At 41.1% G+C, this 21,635-nt stretch overlaps 1 protein-coding gene across 1 annotated transcript in view; it reads right to left on the minus strand.

The window, feature by feature from the left end:
• suclg1 (succinate-CoA ligase GDP/ADP-forming subunit alph) overlaps positions 1–21,635 on the minus strand; it is an 84,587-nt gene that overhangs the window by 23,942 nt on the left and 39,010 nt on the right. Inside the window, exons 2-7 of the mRNA XM_072576961.1 lie at positions 19,529–19,635; positions 10,786–10,902; positions 8,194–8,406; positions 6,169–6,226; positions 3,677–3,760; positions 2,086–2,237 (exon numbers count right to left, since the gene is read on the minus strand). Of these exons, the coding sequence (XP_072433062.1) occupies positions 2,086–2,237; positions 3,677–3,760; positions 6,169–6,226; positions 8,194–8,406; positions 10,786–10,902; positions 19,529–19,635 (731 nt within the window). The remainder of the gene's footprint in view (positions 1–2,085; positions 2,238–3,676; positions 3,761–6,168; positions 6,227–8,193; positions 8,407–10,785; positions 10,903–19,528; positions 19,636–21,635) is intronic.

Consider the following 21,635-nt stretch of genomic DNA (forward strand, 5'->3'; position numbering starts at 1 on the left):
ACACATAGATCTAGATACCATCTATCAACCCCTCAGAAAACGAACAGGAAATGACATCACCACAAACCCCAGGAACCCCATCCTGGACAAACATATAAATAGAAAGCAGGAGACAACAGCTTCGCTTCACTTGGAGGTCGCCACTGATGATGTTACCTAGCCAGGTAATGAAACGTCTAGATACCAAACCTACAGCTCAGCGAGCAAACCTACACCCTAAACCTTAAACATATGCCCTCTGGGCTTAGTCTGCCATGGGGAAATGTTTCTCACAATCTACTTGGTCTACGCCTCTAGTAATTGTGGGTATCTCAATCAGATCCTCTCCTAGCCTCATCTATTCCAAAGAATAAAAACGCAGTCTATCCAGTCTCTCCTCGCTCTTGGACTTTTCCTCCCAGGCAACATTCTGGTGAATCTCTTCTCTGCACCTCTCTAGTTCAACCACATCTTTCCAACAGTGTAGCGATCAGAACTGCACACAATATTCACAGTAGCCAATCAATGTTTTGAAAGTTGTAACAAGACTTCCTTGCTCCCATATTTTACGCCCTATCTAATGAAGGCAAGCATCATGTATGCTTTCTTCATCATCCTGTCTATGTGTGCTGACACCTTCAGGGATCTATGGATCCATACACCAGGGTCCCTTTGTTCCTCAGTACTCCCTAGGCACTTACTATTCATTGTGTATGCAATTCTCTTATTTGACCCAATCATCACATATCATTTACCAGGATTAAATTCCAACTACCAATACTCTGCCAGTTTACCAGCTGATTAATAACAGACTGGAGCCTGAGTGTTCCTCCTCACTACGAAAAATATCAAACTTTCATGACATCTACAAACTTACTAATTATATATTCTACATTCACATTCAAGTAGTTAATGTAATAACAAATAGCAAAAGGTCCAAGCACCAACCTTTGCGGTACACCCTGGTGACAGGCTTCCAATCACAAAAACAATCCATTATCACCCTTTGTGTCCTATATGCATGTTTTAATTTGTATTGTAATAGCTTCTATCTTGCTGATGCAAAAAAATCAGGATCTTGAAGCCAAGCTGCAAAGCATTAATTTGACCATAAGAGAAATTCCAACAGTGAGAGGTTTAGGCATTAGTTGGTACCAGGTAAAATTTAAATATCCGCAAAACTATACAGAATACTGCTGATCTTCAACACCTGACCAAGGATTCAAGGCTGACACCCATAGCACTCAGGAGGATAACCTTGATGATTGGCCATGATCAGATCAAATGGCAGAGCATGCTCAAAGGGCCAAATAGCGTTTATGTATGTTTCTATATCAATGTAAGAATTAACAGACAGATCTTCGCTTCATCCTTCATGTTACCCAAATAAAGAAAAAATGAGGACGGGAAAAAGGGGAAAAAAAAATGAAGAAATCTAAAAAGTAGAGTCTTCGCATGGAGACCCTCATCATACCTTAGTATTTATACTTCCACATTCACAGCTGCCCTCCTCCCTTTCTCAGCAGCTTAAGTATTTTGTTTACCCTGCTCTGGAAGGGTCATATTTTCCCTCCTTGGCCTGCATCAATTCACTAATGCTATGGTTTTCAACATCGGCCCTCTGTTTTCTTTACAGATGTTAACTGACTCTCCTCCCTGTTGAATCCTCTCTGTGTAAGCATCCTTGCATCCTACCATGCATGTGAGAAATACCCACCTCAACTCCCACCAGTCATTGAAAATGTTCACACTACACTGCAGCATTATTGTGGCATAGTCACTTCAATCCTCTTTAACCACTGTGACCAGATTGTGCTGAGAAGAATCAAATGAAAACATGTTTCTTTCAAATAATATTTTTTCATTCTCTTTTCCTGCTAAAGGAGCTGGTGATTATTCCAGGGAATTTGAGGTTAACTGGCTCCCGGCATATATCAAACTGGGAACATTCTGATTCAGCACCAAGTCTCAAAGTTCTTCAGTTTATCAGCTGATTATCCAATCCTACTGCTGAACATGGCAAGATCACAAACGAACACATGGTTTTCATTCCGATTCAAGAAAACAACTGATTAATTAAATGACAAATTAAAAGCGTGTACACACCGTGTTGCGCTGTTTCAAAAAATCTGCTGCGTTCTCCTCTGCGTTTCCACCAATCTCTCCAATGAGAATAATGCCTTCTGTTTTGGGGTCCTTCAGGAAGACATCAAGGCAATCAATGAAGTCTGTTCCATTGAAAGGATCTCCACCAATACCTAGGATTTAAATCGCCAAATTAAGGTGAAGTCTTCTACATAAATCAAAAATGCACAAGAATATTTCACTGTCCAGTTTGTTTCTTTCTCAGGTTGTCAGTCAAACCCTTCCTTTTCTCAAAACAAAGAAAACAAAGAACTACAGATGCCGAAACCAGAAACAACAATTGCTGGGAGAACTCAGCACATCTAGCAGCATCTGTGGAGGGAAAACGGAGCCAATGTTTCAGGTTCTGCAGCCGTTCTGGGGAAGGGTTCTGAAGTGTTTTCTCTCCTGAAGTACTGCCAGACCTGCTAGGTTTTTTGCAGTAATTTCTGTTTCTGGTCCCATCTTTTTCATTAATATTCTGCACTCACTGTCCAAATTTGAAGTCCACAGGGCTCAGAATTTTTTTTTAAAAATTATGTCACACATCATGATAGAGCGTCAAAACAGCAGTCGCATGATCGATTAGTTTTCGCCAATCCTGTGGGGAGTAGCAGGGAAGACGACTACCTTGACGAAGAAAGCAGAGCAGTAATCATCATTCCAACAGCACAGCATGCTCCTAAACTAGCACAACAATTAGCCATATTCCTGGTTCCTTCTGGGAATCTAGAATCACTTTTCAGCATTCTGTAGCATACATGCAGCCAACTGCAGCAGTATTCAGGCGAGGCATTTTGGGGAATTAAAAACATCTGGATTTTCCTTTCCAGCCCACATGAAGGTGAGCGGGGAGCAGCAGTGGTATCAAGGACAGATATTAAATGCAGAAACAATTAAGTTAAAATAAGATCTTAAAATGGATTTTATCAGATTCCCATCATAGTTCCATTCACTTGAGGACAGTGGTGCTGAACACCGCAAGGCGGAGTGCTATTGAAATCACAACTAAATCAGGCAATAGCAAATATTCATTTGGAATACTATGTCTGCCAAGTTGTGAAACACTACCTTAATTCTGAGAAAACACGCCTTTGAACTGCTTAATTAGTGTGAACCATACAATGTTTACAGGAGAAGAAAGGATGTATATCAAGAGGCAAGGAAGGCTCAAAAAAAATCATGCAATGCACAGATGACACAGACTCTAAAAGTGGCAGATGATACATCAGTGGCAGAGTTTATATTGCTGTTTTATTATGCATAGGCTTTGTGCTGCTGGCAGCTATTCTTGGGGAAAGCGGTGGGCCAGTCATGTCCGCGCCTAGAAATACTTGCAACTTTCCCTAAGATGGCTTAAAGAAACAAACACAAAGAAGCTGCAAATCATGAAATGGTGGCATAATTTAAATCATAGCAATACTCACTGCTGTACTCATAGCAGTGAGAACTCCATGAGAGCGTGACCATGATTGTATTGTTTCAACACAGATTTCTTGGCACATCTGCACTTGTAGCAACACACATAGAATGCAAAACAGGTTCAGCCCTGGAATGAAATCTTGTGACTTACCAATACAGAGAGACTGGCCCAGGCCAACCTGTGTCGTCTGGTGAACTGCTTCATACGTTAGCGTACCAGATCTTGAAACAATACCTAAACATAAATACACTCATTTACAGAAAACACAAAAATACCCCCACTGAAGTAGTTTAATGGTTACAATGCCATAATCTCCAATCTCCATTATGTTGCCTATTTCAATTATCTTGGGTCAATGAACTTATCCCATGTGATCTGCCACATAGAATGAAGAGCTTAGGTTTGATTCCTGTTAGATTGGAAAAGTACAGGCAGATCACCAATTCTTGCTAAGGATTTAAAAGTTGTGACCTTAAGTGCAACTCCATACCAATGTGGTTAGCTCTTAGTTGATCCCTGAAGACGACAAAAGATATGTCTAACAAATGTGCTTTGAAATGTGCTGCCAAGCCTGTGAATTAAAAGAAAAGCCGCAAGCTAACATTCCCCCTTTGCTCTTCTGAAGGGGCTGATTCATGTTGGTGGGCAGTGCCGTGGGGCTCAGACATAAAGACCTGAATTTTCATGCTCCTGTTGGATACTCTCCAACTGTGACATTCATTTTAAAAAATAAGAACTGCACACTCTGGAAACCAGGAACAAAAACAGAAATTGCTGGAAAAACTCAGCAGGTCTATCACAGCATCTGTGGAGAGAAAACAGAGATAATGTTTCTGGTTGACTTTGCTTCGTCTCCACAGATGCTGACAGACTTGCTGAGGTTTTCCAGCAATTTGTTTTTGTGATGTCCATAAAGGTAGCCCTGATCTTTCAATTTTAGGTCGGCACAGAGGTGGGGTGGGATGACAGAGGGGGGGGGTTACTGTAAATTAAAAAGAGTCACAGCAGGCACCAAGAGAAGTATGAAGTTGGAGGTGGGCCCAGTGTGGGTGAGAAAAACAATAAGGCTCTTGGAGAAAAAAAATGGGGAGGTAGGAAGTCTATAATGCAGTTTCCGGTATTTTGGATATGACATTATTACAGTCAGTGCCAACTCTGCAAATGTTGTCCAACTGTTAGCTAACCCTGAAACAGATGGCCAAAAATGGGCTGTACTTGAGAATGAAAACAACAATACTGCTGTCTCTTCGCAGCTCACTGTATTAAAGCACTTGGAGTGGATTCACAAGACATGGCCATGGAGTTGGCCTTATCTTAGGACAGCATCACTAAATGATAAAGACATTCTACAGAACCGTGGCTACCTTTTATACTTCAGTAATTTTGTTCAGCGCCACGTCCTATTCCTTGACTTCTTGCCATTCGTCCTTCTGGCCATGATACTATCATCCAAGTCATATACTGTACAATATCACTCACTGGAGAGGCCTACAATACACCATGACCATTCTTGCTCGGGTGTACTGCAGAGCGCCACCCGAGTGAACCTGAAGCAAACTTTGAACATGTCAAAGTCTGTTAGGTTATACTCCTTTGACCAAATGGGCTGCTGTTGTAGTTGCGATCTGCCTCAATTTAAGGGCTGCTAAAAGATGTAATTGTCCAAGTTTTCAAAAAGTATAATTTGTCCACTAGAAACCAACCACAGATCTGTGTAGGTTGGTGAAAAGCTGAGTACGAAGGAGTCATGGCAACTACTAGGGAGCATATGTCAGAGTTGGAGGAAAACCTTGTTGTGATCACAAGATGCTTGGCCATAAAAGAATGGAAGGAGACTTTCAGTTGACAAAGAGATCCAAATGCTGGTTTGGAACTTTTACGGTGACATGGGATTCAGACAATTAGACAGAAGCTCCTGGTCACTGTGAAACAACAAAGCCTAAGCTAATCAACTCTGGCAGCCACCTCAAGCTGAACACAATTCTGTCATGAAATGAAGACAACAAATATCCTGGAGTCAGAGCACAAACCCAGATAAATACTTTCCTGACTTGACCTACAGCATAAGAATCAACGAAGGCAGGACAGTCTTTTGAGTGAATGTTCTAATTCAGTAAAGACTAAGAATCCATTTCTCCTTTCTGTACAGCCGAGTTCAATATAAGGTGTGCTCATCAATTGCAACAGGGATTCATTTTGATACTGGAGACTGAATGGAGAAATTCAATCACGATTCATTGACCTCTATTGGAAAGCATCTTTAAGTGGAAATCAGATGACAGCCTCGGTTGCAATGCTGTTTCTATGGAGTAAATTCCTAACACTCAATAGTCTATTAGACATCGAAAGCATCTTGATCTCGGTATCAGGGAATCACTGATGACTATGAAACTATGTTCTGTAGGAGTAGCTTTACCCTCAGCTTTTCACGTACATTCGAAAGATTTGGAATTGAAAGCCACTTGTCTATTTCCCCTAATCTTTTTTCAAAATTTTTAATCTCTCATTTGGTTTAGCACCACGTTTCCCTCACAATTCCCAGATTAAATGCATGTCCAGATGAGTTGAAACTTTCCACACTGCACATTACAATACCACAAATCTCAAGTAGAAATAGAAGCCAATTTTCATCCAGTACTCACCAATTCGACCTTTCATATGGATGTGCCCAGGCATGATTCCAATTTTACACTCTCCAGGCTGAGGAGGAATGAATTAATTCAGGGGTAAAGGCATGTCAGTATCTGCACGCAAAAATCAAATGAGCAAAATACAAAAGGGAGGCATAAAAGATAGCAAGCTTTAATCAATGCACTTCAAATAAACAAACACGCCAAAAAGAAGGGAAAGACAAAAGAAATCAATGTTAGCCACTCAAACTAAATGTAATTAATAAATGATACATAACAGCCAGTTACAGAGCATTCATGACTAAACAGCAGATCATCACAACATACAAGGCAGGAGAAACAATACATTTCAGTCTTCAAGCATGATATTTTTCTTTCCCCCTGCTAGATCTAGGCAATGTTGACAAAGCTGTATTTGTTACCCATTCTTTGTTGCTCCAAGAGCATCAAGAATCATTGGCCTAGTTTCAGACTGGAGTCCTGGATGAGGCAGACATTACAGAAGTACTTGGGCTTTCAAGAAGCTCAATCTGGCAGCTTTAATGATCGCTTTTTGTCCAGTACTTGTCCACAAATCACCAATTTCTTTGAATTCGAGTTTACAGTTGGCTATTGTGAAGTTTGCAACCTGTTAATTAACCAAGACCCCCAAGTATTTAAGGGTACCATGGTGGATCAGTGGTTAGCACTGCTGCCTCACAGCATCAGGGACCTGGGTTCGATTCTATTTTCGGGTGACCATCTGCATGCAGTTTGCACATTCTCCATGAGCCTGCTTGGGGTTTCTCCAGGTGCTCCAGTTTCCTCTCACAGTCAAAAGATGTGCAGGTTAGGTGGCATGGCTGTGCTGGGATGTGTAGCTAGGCGTGGTGTGCGTGTGCGTGTGCATGTGCGCGTTGTTAGATTTCTGCTGTCTACTTGTGTAGGAGGTAAAAACAATGACCGTAGATGCTGGAAACCAGATTCTGGATTAGTGGTGCTGGAAGAGCACAGCAGTTCAGGCAGCATCCAGGTAGCTTCGAAATCAACATTTCGGGCAAAAGCTCTTCATCAGGAATAAAGGCAGTGAGCCTGAAGCGTGGAGAGATAAGCTAGAGGAGGGTGGGGGTGGGGAGAAAGTAGCATAGAGTACAATGGGTGAGTGGGGAGGGGATGAAGGTGATAGGTCAAGGAGGAGAGGGTGGAGTGGATAGGTGGAAAAAGGAGATAGGCAGGTCGGACAAGTCCGGACAAGTCATGGGGACAGTTACTGAGCTGGAGGCTTAGAACTAGGGTGAGGTGGGGGAAGGGGAAATGAGGAAACTGTTGAAGTCCACATTGATGCCCTGGGGTTGAAGTGTTCCAAGGTGGAAGATGAAGCATTCTTCCTCCAGGCGTCTGGTGGTGAGGGAGCGGCGGTGAAGGAGGCCCAGGACCTCCATGTCCTCGGCAAAGTGGGAGGGGGAGTTGAAATGTTGGGCCACGGGGCGGTGTGGTTGATTGGTGCGGGTATCCCGGAGATGTTCCCTAAAGCGCTCTGCTAGGAGGCGCCCAGTCTCCCCAATGTAGAGGAGACCGCATCGGGAGCAACTGCCTTCATAATTGTGAAAACAAAAATCAAAAATATCCTATCTAAAGCTAGAAATCACATGACACCTGGTTATAGTCCAACAGGTTTATTTGAATTTACAAACTCTCGTAGTCCTGCTCCTTCATCAGATGAAAAATTAGTGCTTTGACAGCTTGTGATTTCAAATAAACCTGTTAGGAGATAACCTGGCATTGTGTGACGTCTGACTTTCTACATCCTTGTCCAATGGCAACACCTTCACATCCTCTCTAAAGCTGCAAGAGAGTGTTTATGTTGCTACAACTGACTGTCTACAATTTGGTCCTTGACGGACTGCACTAAAAATTCCTTCCTCTTAATCGAACTTCAACCTGCGTCATGCTGAAGCAATAAAGGATTTCTTTTTAAAACGTAGAAATAAACACTCCAATCAATGAAACTTTACCAGTTAAACTAAATGACGTCAATCACTTATTCAAGGCACTTACATTGATCACTCCTGGACAGTTGGGACCAATGAGGCGAGTCTTATTCTGGCGAATAAGTCGATGTTTCACCCGTACCATGTCCTGCTGTGGAATTCCTTCAGTGATGCAGACCACCAGTGGTATCTCAGCATCTATCGACTCCAGAATAGCAGCAGCAGCAAAGGGGGGAGGGACATAGATAACAGATGCATCAGCTCCTGTGTTTTCTCTGGCCTAAAAGTATAAAGATGAAGTGATTATTTACTGGTAGCAATTTACAAACTTTACATTGTTAACTCTTTCTGTTTTCATGCTATAACAACCTGACAGATACAGGGTATTTGCTCAAGATGGTTGATGCACTGAGTTTCCATTCTCAAACAGACTACTTAAAAGGAGCTACATGAGAAACAAAAAGAAAGAAACCAGGCTTAGTCACTTTAGTAAACATCTTAACTGCTAAGTGAAGAACAGATTGGCAGCCCCACATTTGTAGCTGGGGAAAATGCATGTTGTACAATGGGATTGTTGAGGAAAACATCAATATAACTAAACACAAGCCGCTTACTATAATAGTTCAGTGCATAATAATCTATAATTAAACATACATATAGAATATATAATTACAATCAAGTAGAACAAAACTGTTATTAAAAAGTTAAACACAGCATGCACTATATTGAGACTAATGAAATCCATAAAGTTCATGCTGCTGAATCCTACATCCCTGTCATTAACACATCCACGCTCAACTATTTCAATACTTCCCAGATCGGCCTCCCACCTTTTACTTCCCACAAACTCCAGTTCCTCCAAAACATTTTACTGCACGTAACCCATTTGGTACCAAGTTCCACTCACCAATCACCTCCCCTCTCATCAGTGCCTCGAATTTAGAACTCCGTGTTTGTATTTTCTTCATGAATGTGGGTGTCATTGCTGAGCATTTATTACTCATTATGAACTGCCCTTGAGAAGGTGGCAGTGAGTTGTGGGATGTTGATGCAGGTGATATTTAACAATGACAATGCCACTGAATGTCAAGTGTCTGCAAAGCATTATTTTAAGTCACTGGATTACTCATCCACTGACAATACTGCTACGCCACTGCATCCCTAGTTATCTTTTTTATTAATTCACAGCATGAGGACATCACTGACTAGGCCAGTATGGACTGCCCATCTCTAATTTTCCAAAAGGCAGTTAAGAGTCAACCACATTCCTGGGATCTGGAGTCACCTGGTAGGCCAGACCAGGTAAGGATGGCAGTTTCCTTGCCTAAAGGACATTAGTGAACCAGGTGGGTTTTTCTGACAATCAACAATGGGTGCATGGTCATCAGTAGACTCCTAATTCCAGACTCGAAAGTGCATTCAAATTCCACCATCTGCCATGACAGGATTCAAAACCTGGGTCCCCAACACATTCCATGAATAAACCACTGGGCAATCGCCTCACCATCTCTTGATATCACTAATTCCCTTCAGACCTAGAATCTTTTTTCCTGCTCATCCCCAAAGAACGCTCCACTTCTGACTCTAGCCTTTTGTCCCACTTCAGCCAATTAAGCTCCATGTTTTGGAATCTCCTCGGAGTTTACAGCCCTTCTTAAAAGCCACATCCTCAACCAAGGCTTGAACACCATTCTTAATACCTGCCTTGCCTGGATGTCTCAAAGTCTTCCTGACTCTTCTATTAATCATCTTGGGAGGTGTTTCTTTCTTTGAAGGTGCTACAGGAGTTCAAGCTTTCATTGGCATAAACTTAAGTCATGAACCTATTTGATGACATTGGGTTTCATTCAACTATTTTCAGCTCACATTTTGTGAACTGTGCTTAAAGGTTTAAGCAAAATCGTTGCTATTACAGTCAGCCGAATGCCATTTAACAATCACTGGTCAAGGTTACAACACTTCTTTTTTAACGCCAATGTAATCCCATTCTCGGGACAAATGGCTTCCATCAGAAATGAAGCTTAACAACTCAAAACTCTGTAGTAGTGAATTAATGGTCAGCAAACCAAGGTCTCTCAAACATTTCAGCAACAGGTTCGTTCTATTGCTGTGATCCCGCTGTGAGAATTGCAAATATTGGGTGTGGTGAGATAACAAAAAGAATTGGGTGTGGAAATAGAGAGGGTTGTGAGGAGATTTCACTGAGAAAGACCCTGCAAAATCTCCCATTTTAACTGCTGTAAGAGCCAGGCTTCCTAGTCAACTGTATGAAAATAATATTTGAGACATACAACACCAAAATTCTGGCTTGTGAAGACCCTCTTTTGGGTGATCTTGCAGCAAACACTCCACAGTCTATGCTGAGTTGGCCGAGGCAACAAGACAATCACCAATATACCCCAAAATAATTCAAGATTGATTCTGAACTTGTTAGACAGCTCAGGGCTGTGCTGATTCCATTTTTTTGCGTGTAACTCCTACAGAGTTTCCTACAAGCTTCATCATCTGTAAATTGCAGAAATTGTTAGAAATTTGCTATACATTCCAAATTTTTCTTGACTCTTTTACATTTGTATAGATATTTGTAACATTTAGAGAAAGGAGAGAATCTTCTTTGGTGAGAAGATACCATTGTAAATGTTAACTTGACTGTATTTACCTCCTTAACAGAGTTGAAGACAGGCAAATTCAAGTGGCTTTTACCCCCTTTCCCAGGTGACACTCCTCCTACAAGGTTAGTGCCATATTCCAAAGCCTGTTGGCTATGGAAGGTTCCCTGGAATATACAATAAAAAGAAAAATATGTAATTAAATTAACATACAAATATACTCAACAGTATTACACTTTAAGTCATCCAATATAGTCTCCTCTGAGACTTTATCCAAATAATTTTATTCAGCTGTGAGCCACAGAGTGCTTGCATGTAATTGAGTGGAGAACGATCTCACAGCCAGGCAAGATCCTGCTGATCACATCATGCACTTTTCACGGAGTGTAATCAGACGTAAAAATCATCTTTGATTTTACATCCAACCCAATTGAGTTAAGTTATATCGCACCAGCTACTGCCTGAGCTGATAGCAACTAATTCAGCACAAAACTGGAGGGACAAAGGATAGGTGCACTATACCATATGGATGCCATCAGCAGCAGAATTTGCAACCTCATGGATGGGCCTATACCCATTCGAATAAGATCATCAGGCTAGAAGTTCAACTCTAGTTGAATGCAGGACAGCACATCATTGAAGAAGATTCCAGTTGCTGGATGCCAGTCATATCTCCAGAACATCTCTGCAAGAGTTTCTCAGGGCAGTGTCCCAGGTCTAACCATCTCAGCTGCTTTGTCAATGACCTTCTCTCCACCCACTGCACCTTTGCGTACTCTCTGATTTTGCAGCTGGGGTGGAGCGTGCTGGCCCAGCAGTCAGTGACCTCAATGGTGTTTGTGTCTGGGAGGAGGATACATGGTGAGGATCTTCTTGACTCTCCTGAACTCAAAGGTCCAAAGGTCAGAGGCAGAGCAGGGAGGGTGGATGTGGAAGACCCGGTCACCTCTGCAGTGTCCCAAGGGGAGATTTCTGAGGTGTCAGTGCGAGCTTCCTCCTTTGGCTGGGTGCCACTGGTGTTCACCAGCTTTCCCCTGTCCTCCTGTATTGCACCTCAGGTCCTGAGCACTAATGGTTTGGACATGAAGTCCAAGTGTGTAAGTCTGTAAAGCAGACCGAGGGTTCCAGCAGATGCCTGGTTTCCGGCAGTCCTACAAGTGCCTATAGCATTTTTCCCGAAGCCAGCAGAGCTTTCACAGTGAGGTGCTCACCTGAATGTGCTCCAACACAGTCAGGTGTCAGTATTTAAGGTGATGCTGATGGTGGGTTGGGGGGGTGGGGGGCACTGGGTGGGTACTGGAGGCCGTCTTGCCAATTCTCCCGGAGATCTCCCTACTTTCATCCTCAGCCAATAAAACTGATGCAATAAAATGAATATTGGTGTAACATTTGCGATTAGATTAGACGTTCAGCCTAGTTTGTCAGTACTGTTTCATGGGACATAGGCATTTCTGAAACAGCCAGCGTTCCTTCCTCATCCCAAATTGTTCATGAACTAAATGGCTAAAATTTGACAACATTACTGAGGGTCTAAAATCACAAAAAGGCCAGAACAAGTATGGATGGGAAATTTTCTTCTCTAAGGGGCATTAGTAAACCAGATGGAGTTTTATAACAATTGATAGAGAGATACCAGAGCAAAAACAGAGTGTGGTACTTATTATGGCATTGTGGAGAGGGTCACTGCTAGTGTTCATCTGCACCCTCAAGACAGCACTGATTAGGTCGCAACATCAGGCCAGGCTGCCAGGTCCTCGTGATGCAGCCTCCTCTACCAGGCCTCCATGAAAAGGCCTCGTCATCTCTTCAACCCGGGCCTTCAGGTCCCTATCAAAGAAATGCAGAGCCACATTCCCATGCACCGACATCGTCCAAGTCTGCCCTTGACTGAGCAGGGCAGCTTTGCATTGCCAGTGCTTATCCACATGCACAATGGGCTTTTATCTATGGCACAGGCACCACAAATGCTGGTCTTTTGGTGAATGTCTCATGAGTGGCAAGTTGTTCTGGGAAAAGGTGCCTGGTAAATAGGGCTAGATATCAGTCCTGCAGGACACCATAGGTCGGGGGTAGGTAGTTAGTGAGGCATGTTCTGTAATGTACGGTTAGAAATCTCACTGGGCTTCATGGTGAAAATCTTTCAAACAAAAACTTGGTATATCTCACACTCAGTCAAAAGAAAATAAGATTCAGCCCTGAGACTTCTTAAAAGTAAATAAACAGAATTAAAATATAACTGCTAGAAAATCTTAAAAGAAATGAAAAAAAAATGAAAAAAAACAGTAAATAAACTAACAAGAGATTTTTCATTTTACATGTCAAACATCAAAGAGACGATCTTAAAAGTAAACCTTTTGCACAAAGTTACAATTAGGCTTTTATGTCAAAATCTATTTTCTTCAGCTGGCCCAACAGCTTACTCAGCAACAAAAGACCAACATTCTATAATTAAAACACTAGCACAGTTCATTACTGAACAAATTAATTCTCACCTGAATAAAACTGGAAATAGCCACAAGTAAGTTCAACAGTGGAAGAGTGAAGGTGCTATTTAACAGTGTACTGCTTTACAAAGCAAATGGTAAATGTGTGGCAGACTATTCAGCGAAGCTTTGGGCATAAATTAATAAATATGGAACTGCTCTAGATACACACAAACATGTAAGGTATGCAACCGTACTATTGGCCTGTCAACAATTCCCCAGATGTTGTGTTTGCCTATCAAGTTTAACTTGCCAACATTATTTTTCTGGTCTCCTTAACTTCCTTTTTGGCAATGTTAAATGCTGTTTGCCATTTAAACGTCCTCTGTCCATTCCATTCAGATGTCTCATGTTTTGTTTCTATGCTCCTTATGATTTAAACGATTGTCTATCTGGAGTCATTTACAAATTTATACAGGTTAACTTCTGTCACCATCTCAGTTATTTATACGGAGCGTGAGCAGAAATGATCCTCAAGAAACCCCATTGGTATTAATCTGCCTCCCACAGCTCTTTATGTCAACATGGACCAAATTCAGTACAATCTCTGAAAGTGAACACACAAAGTCAATGCAAGTCAGTCCTACCTATAAATTACAAAGACAAAAGGCTTGAATACCCGTCCCCACAAAAAAGTTGTGAGAAGTCCAATGTTTTGTAGCAATTATGATGTACAACTGATGCAATAAAATGAGCACGTGTGTCATATGATGCAGCATTGCATGGGAATAGATTAGACCCACATCTAGTTTATTAGTATTCTTCCAAGGGACATGGGCATCACTGACAGAGCCAGCATTTGTTCCATATCTCGAATTGCTCTTAAACTGAATGGCTAAAGTTACATTGATTGTTGTGGGTCTAGAATTACAGGTAGGCCAAACCAGTTAAGAATGGCAAATTTCGTTCCCTAAAGGACATCAGCAAACCAGATGGAGTTTTATAGCAATCGATGATGATTTTGTCATTGGCACCATTACGAAGACTCACTTTACTTTCCAGCTTCATGAATTAAGTTCTAAAGGCTACCACAATAGAATTTGAATCCATAACCTCAGACCATTAACCTAGCCATCTGGAATGCTAGTCCAAAGACATTATTACTTGGCCACATTCAAGGTAGTTCATCTCAAGTGGGATGCTAATGTGATCCAATGATCCAACAATGTGGTCACATAAGAAAGGGTACTGGGAAGAGTTAAGAATATAGGACTTAAGAACAAGAGTAGATCATGTAGCCCTTCATCCTTGCTCTACCATTCAATGAGATCATAGCCAGATCTGATTTATAAGGGTGTGGCCTGGAATGGAGAATGTTACCTAAGAGAAAAGAATGGATGGGCTAAGGTTATTTTCTACAGAACAGAGGAGGCTGAGTAGAGGTAGTTAAGAGGGGCCCAGACAGAATGAACAGAGGCAATCAATAGAAGGATTAGAGGTGAACAGCAGAGGGTGCTGCAGGTCAGGAATTTGCTATCTAAATGGGTGAGAGACCAGAAACGTGCAGCATATTTTAAAAAATCCTTGGAGATGAACCTAAAGTGCCTTAGTACAATGAGTTACCAATAGCTGGAAAATTGAACAACTCTATTTCAGCCAGTAAAGACACATTGGGCTGAATGGCTTCTTGTGCATTAAATATATGCAATTCTGTAAGTATTCTCTCTCAATTCTTTATGCCCAACTGTCGGGTGTATCTTCGAATGACCATCCTGCAAGGTGGCCTTTGGGACATGCAACAATGCAGAGTTGCCGAACAGAGGCTGATACACACACACTCACACTCACACTCACGTATACTTTCTCAGAGGCATTTACTCCCTTACACTCCTGCACAGTCTCTAAAGCACACACACTCACACACATTCACATGCATGCACATACTCTCACACACATACTCACACTCACGAACATTCTCTCACAATGCTTTCAGAAGACAGTCCACTCATGGCAACCGAAAGATTTGAATCAATAGTCAAGTTGCTTGACACATCAGTGCAGTACTGAATTGCAGTTCAAGAGCTAGGATTTATCCTTCACAAAACAATGACTATTTCAAGTCTTTATTGTGTAACTTAGTCCTGAGTTTGACTTGTGAACAACTATAAAATAACTAAAGAACTGCAGATGCTAGAAATCAGAAACAAAAATAGAAATTTCTGGAAAATGCAGCAGGTCTGGCCCCACCTGTGAAGAGAGAGCAGAGTTAACATGTTGGGTTTAGGAACACTTCTTGTGAACTACTTTTCTCTCCACAAATGATGCCAAATCTTCTGAGTTATTCCAGCAATTTCAGTTTTTGTTTCAAGCTTAGGACTGTTGTGTTACATTGCAGCTTCTATTGTTACTGTTGCAGCTGCCTATTACTAAAGTTGATTAAAATGGCCACCCGGAGTTTTGTAGCTAACACAACATGGCCAAGAAGGGATTGGCAGCTGCACACAGCAGACTCTCACAGCCAGGCTTGTGAGAGTCACCGGATAAGATAAAGAAAGATCCCATGGGAATCATAATAGGGTCCTGGTGAGAAAAGACAGGAATTTAATTATATTTCTGTAGACTGCCAGCTCGAAGCACATAAGTATTCAATAGACAATAGACAATAGATGGAGGAGTAGGCCATTCAGCCCTTCGAGCCTGCACCGCCATTCAATATGATCATGGCTGATCATTCCCTTATATTCCTTACTAAAAAAACTTAGATAAGAAACAACTGGCAATAACCACAGTCCCAAGTTTGTTATTTAGTAAAATATAGAAAGAAAAGTCTGATCCCACACTATTCTGAACTGTTCACGTAATTGTGAATTAAAATGCAACCTACAAATTAACTTGAAGAGATTTAGCTGAATTCCTATGAGCAGTCAACCTTAGACAGCAAAGAGAGGCCCACTTAATTCGCACAAAAGGTAAGCGATACATGGTGTAAACAGATAACCTTGAAGAGAGCACCAACAGACAGTTAGCATGGTAGATGGTGTAAGGAGGTTGTGAAACATGGTCAGTGTGACATCCAGAAGATAAACAAATGCAGCATCACGGTTTAGCAAACAGCCTAAGTACAAATGTAGACAATTTGAGTAGATCCTTGTAGCCAAAGATCAACGGGAGAATGACAGAGATCAATGATAAGATATGGGTGAGGGAGAGGTCATGTCCTGTTGTACCTTGAGAATCCAAATAAGTTTCTTTAAACAATTTGATAAAGCTGTGAAAGTGACTGAATGTCCCCCTTATCAATGGAATTCAAATAGATGCTGTCTTATTAAGTAAGAAGAAATAGTATGAAAAATATTTAAAATAGAGACAGTCAGGTTCATCCAAGTATCAAACTTCTTTTTAAAATCAAGTTACAGAATGCAAATAACAGAAGTTGAAGCTGCAAGACAAAGAGACTATTTGTTTGATCTCTCAAGGGGAGAGAGAGGGGGAGAGAGAGAGAGAGAGAGAGAGAGAGAAAGGGATGTGGGGACACCTCCCACCATGTACATGGCAGGTACTCATGTGACTCAGCCAATGTTGTCTACCTTATACGTTGAAGGCAAGGATGCCCTGAGGCATGGTACATTGGGGAAATGGAGTAAAGGCTACAGCAATGGATGAATGGGCACCACAAGACAATCAACAGACAGGAGGGTTCCCTCCCAGTTGGGGAACACTTAAGCAGTCCATATCATTTGACCTCAGACCTTCGCGTGACTATCCTCCAAGGCGGACTTCGGGACAGGCAGCAACGAAAAGTGGCAGAGCAGAGGCTGATAGGTAAGTTCCACATCCTCAACCGGGACCTTGGTTTCATGTCACACTACAGGTGACCACCATTGCACCACACACACACACACACTTAGACCACTCTATACTCACGCACACATACACACTCTCTCTCACAGACACTCACAACCCTCCACCCCAGACACACACACACTCCCACACGCATCTCCTCAGAGACTTAAGACACTGTACACTCACATACACACACATATACACTCTCTCTCACACGCCCCAACACAGACAGACAGACAGACAGACACACACACACACACACACACACACACACACACACACACACACAGACCCACATGCACACATGTACATTTGTGGGGTGAATTTGTACTTGCAGAGTTACATTGTACTTTATTCAAAAACTGCATGAATTAATGTAAAACTGGTATCTCGTTTTTTAGATTAGAATCAATCTACACATCATGGCACAGACAGAGATCACAGGGGGCTAACACCTTCAACATATTGTCCAGCTAACACCAATTGTTACAGTTAACCTGAGAATGCAACTTTTAAAAAAAAACGTTTTGTGAATTTACACATGAAGGAAGTGAAACTACCATGGTATTCGAACAGATAAAAGACTCAACAGACAACGAAGCTATTTTTCAATATATAATTTCAGTTACATCACACTGTAAACCTTTGCTATAAATTCTGTGCCTTACAATTGTGTCCTCTACTACCACCTGATGAAGGAGCAGTGCTCCTAAAGCTAGTGTGCTCCCAATTAAACCTGTTGGACTATAACCTGGTGTTGTGTGATTTTTAACTTTTAGAGAAAGAGAGTGCAGCTGCTGCCCAACTTGTCAGCTTTGTCAAAGAATTATAATATTAAGTGTAATTATGTAACTTTATATTGGCAGAATATAAAGTTTTGTATCTCTTGTAATAAGTATATAAATTGTCTAACAAAATGCAAAAAGCCCTTAGGTGATGAGCAAGTGTCTAGTCTATTAACAATTAACATGACATAGCTGGCAAATGTCTGGGAAGGAGTACATACCTGTCAGCATTGGAACATGATTGAATGAGTTGCATTGTAAGATGAGACAGGTAATGGAAGTGTCTGGTAAACGTCATGAGATCATGGGAGAGGCTAGGACTGTACATAGAGATATCCGTCATTGATCATGTATTTACAGGATTGGATGTGTAGATTTGGGGGGGAATATAGCTAACAATGACATCAATATTCCATATAATTATTGTAACATGGAATGTATAAGAATTATATGAGGGCGGCACAATGTCCAGTAGAATCTGTTAGAAACTGCTAGACACAGAACTTAAAGCTCCTCTTTGAAATCTCTATGACAAGTACCGACAAAAATTGCCAATATAATTATCATCATTCAGACGAATTGTTAATCTGGAAGCAATCTGACCTTTCAGGTGGGCATAAAGCATTACATGGCACTAGTTGCTGAAGAGTATGGAAGTTCTCTCCAGGGTCTTCACCAATATTTAACCCTCAAACAACATCTCAAGAACAGATTGCTTAGTCTTTTTCTTATGGATATTTGTGGAACCCTGCCTTGTGCAAATCAAAGTTTCTGACATTACAACAGTCAGCTGTAGCTGTGGCCTTCTTGACTGCATTCTTGCCAGAGTCAGTGAATTCAGGTCTTAGTCCAGGATCTTAACATAAATTATCTAGATTTACAATCTAGAGCAATAATAGCATCTTTCCAACGAGACTTTAAACTAGGGGCACATTTGCTCGCTCTCTCTCTCTCTCTCTCTCTAGTAGACGCAAAAGATCCCATGGCATGATTTTGAAGAAAAGCAGACATGATTTCTTTGATGTCCTCATCCACCTTCATCCTGTTCTGAACATCAATGAAACAGATTATCTGGGTCATGACCACACTATAGTTGGTAGAAGCTAATCTTTCCTACATTATAATGGCGACTATGTTTGGGTTCCAAATTGCTTTGGAACATCCTGATGTCATGAAAGGCACTATATAAATGCAAAGTAAAAATTGATAAGAACTGTGGATGCTATAAATCAGAAACAAAAACAGAAGCTGCTGGAAAACTCAGCAAGTGTCTAGCAGCACCTGCGAAGAACAATCCAAGTTAACATTTCGGGTCCGGTCACCCTTCCTTAGAACTGATGGTAGCTAGGATCCTAGCTACCATTAGTTCTGAGGAAGGGTCGTCAGACCTCAAAACATTAACTTTGATTTATTTTTTCAGATGCTATCAGACCTGCTGAGCTTTTCCAGGAACTTCGGATTTGAGTGAAAACTCAAATGGTGGAAAAGTGCTTTGGAAATCCTGAAGGCAGAAGAGACATCATCATTAAAAGTTCTTTTTGCATGGAGTTTTCTGAAGACAAGTTAGACTTTATATCAAAAAGAATTGAAATGCACAGCACCAAAAGCAGCTCTCTATTGTCAAAACATCAACACTCACGGCTGATGGTCAAAAGATGCCAAGTATCAAAAATAAATATGAGAAATAAATACCAGCAGGTTAAATATGAATGTTAGACAGATGGAATGCAAACAAGACGCACCTGCTTCCCAGTAAAACCCTGGCAAATGACCTTTGTTGTTTTGTCTATGTAGAGGTTTTGCCTTGAGCCGCTGTAGCAGTGTCTCACTCCACTCCGCTTTGCTGCAACTAACAAAAGGCCAATGTTAGCAACACACGTCCACTATTGTGCTGAGGTATATAACATGCAGTACTGACTCAGGATACCAAAGGTCTAATTCACACACAGACAATTACAGACAAGCACAGTAGTGATGCTTTGGCGCTCAACTAGATTTTAAAAACAGGCCAATTACATAAAATAATTTTAGGAAATCCCTCTCTGATTTTGCAAGTCCCACCAAGATCACCATCGGGAGATCAAAATCAGTCCAATCCACAAGAATGAGGAGCAGTAGACCATATGACCCAATGAATCGCCAGGAAGGATTGAGAAGATCACAAATGATCCAATTATGGCCTCAGCTTTGTAGAAACATATTTTCCCTCACTAATTCCACCTTGAATGCTTCCCACCCTGATCCTGATGTTCTTGTCCGCCCTTCCATCACTCTTAACTCCCCTGCTGATTAAATCGCTCTAACCCAACCTCAAATATATTCAAGGTCAGCCTCTGTTGCTCTCTGGGGCAGAGAATTTCCAGGACTAAATGATCCTGAGAGAGACCGATTCTCCTCATTTCTGCTGAACCTGCCCAAACTTTCCACTTAAAATAAGGCAATAATGGTAGCAGATTTTAACTATCCAAACATAAATGGTGATGGAAGGAACAAAATTCTTAAATTGCATCCAGAAATTTACTATTTTTTTAAGTTTTTACATAGATGAATAGACCCCAACAAGGGAGGGACAGCTTTAGACCTAATACTTGGAAATGAGCTCAGTCTGGTAGAAGGTGGATTAGTGGAGAAGCATTTTGGACATAGTGACCACAATTCAGTTATATCTAGGATATTCATGGAAAAAGATAAGGATGGGCCAGGAATAAATGCATCTTAGCTTAATAAATTTAGCCTAAGATTTGACCCAAGTGGACAGACAGCAACTACTTGCAGATAAAAATGGGTTAGGGCAGCAGGACGCATTCAAGGAGGACACATCAAATGGACAGGGAAATACATTTCCAGACAGATAAAAGCTGGGATCAAGAATGGAGTATCCTGGATGTCATGGGACAGAAGGTTTAGGGTTAAGAAACAAAATAGAAACTATGGCAGATACCAAGTGCTCAGTATGGCAGAATCCCCAGAGGGTCTAAAAAACATACAGAAACTTAAAAAAGGAAATTAGGAAAGCTGAGAGAGTACCTTACAAGCATTGGCAGGTAGAATAAAGGAAAACTGAAAGGGCTTTGTTTTAAATATTCTAAGTGTAAGAGAGTAACAGGGGAAGAGGAGGGTCTATAGAGGTAAGAAAGATAAAACAAAATAAACCAAACCATTTGCTTGTAACACAAATTCAAAGATTTTTAAGCACATATTAAAAGTATAAATCACATTCACCCCAAAACACCACTCCATAAATGGAAAAGATCTTACTTTCAAAATAGCCCACAAAAAACACTCCAGGTACATTAGGTAAAAGTGTGATTTGTACAGCATTCGTTCCAGAGTGGGTTTACATCACTTATGACTTCAATGTTAAGATGGTGCCTTCGCCTGGTGCTATTATACACCTGATCTTATATTAACTCAGCTGTAAGTAACTTCTGCAGGATTTTATCCCAACAATTCTGGTCCAAGACTAACTTGAACATCTTACTCGGAGGTAACCTTGTTCACTATTTATCCTTCTCTTCACAGGAGCACTGACCTACACAGCTATGGTCTACCACAGATTTCAAAGGTTTGCTCCAAACTCAAAGTAAAACAAAAAAGGAAACGTATTCCTTTAAGCCTCCCTTAAGTTGAAAAAAAACAAGTTCCAAAGGTGTCTATTCTTGAGGCTGGGTCATAAAACAATATATTATAAACTAATTTGTGGTGCACAAAACCCCATACACCCTAACCACAGATGTTAAAATAATTTTTTTTAAATCACTATGGCTACAGAATTACTTACAAGTTAATTAATTTCAGCAACACAGAAAACCCATAACCAAAAATAAAAACTCAAACTTACAATAAATG

This window comes from Chiloscyllium punctatum, chromosome 1, assembly GCF_047496795.1.
Source record: "Chiloscyllium punctatum isolate Juve2018m chromosome 1, sChiPun1.3, whole genome shotgun sequence".
In the NCBI taxonomy this organism is placed as follows: Eukaryota; Metazoa; Chordata; class Chondrichthyes; order Orectolobiformes; family Hemiscylliidae; genus Chiloscyllium; species Chiloscyllium punctatum.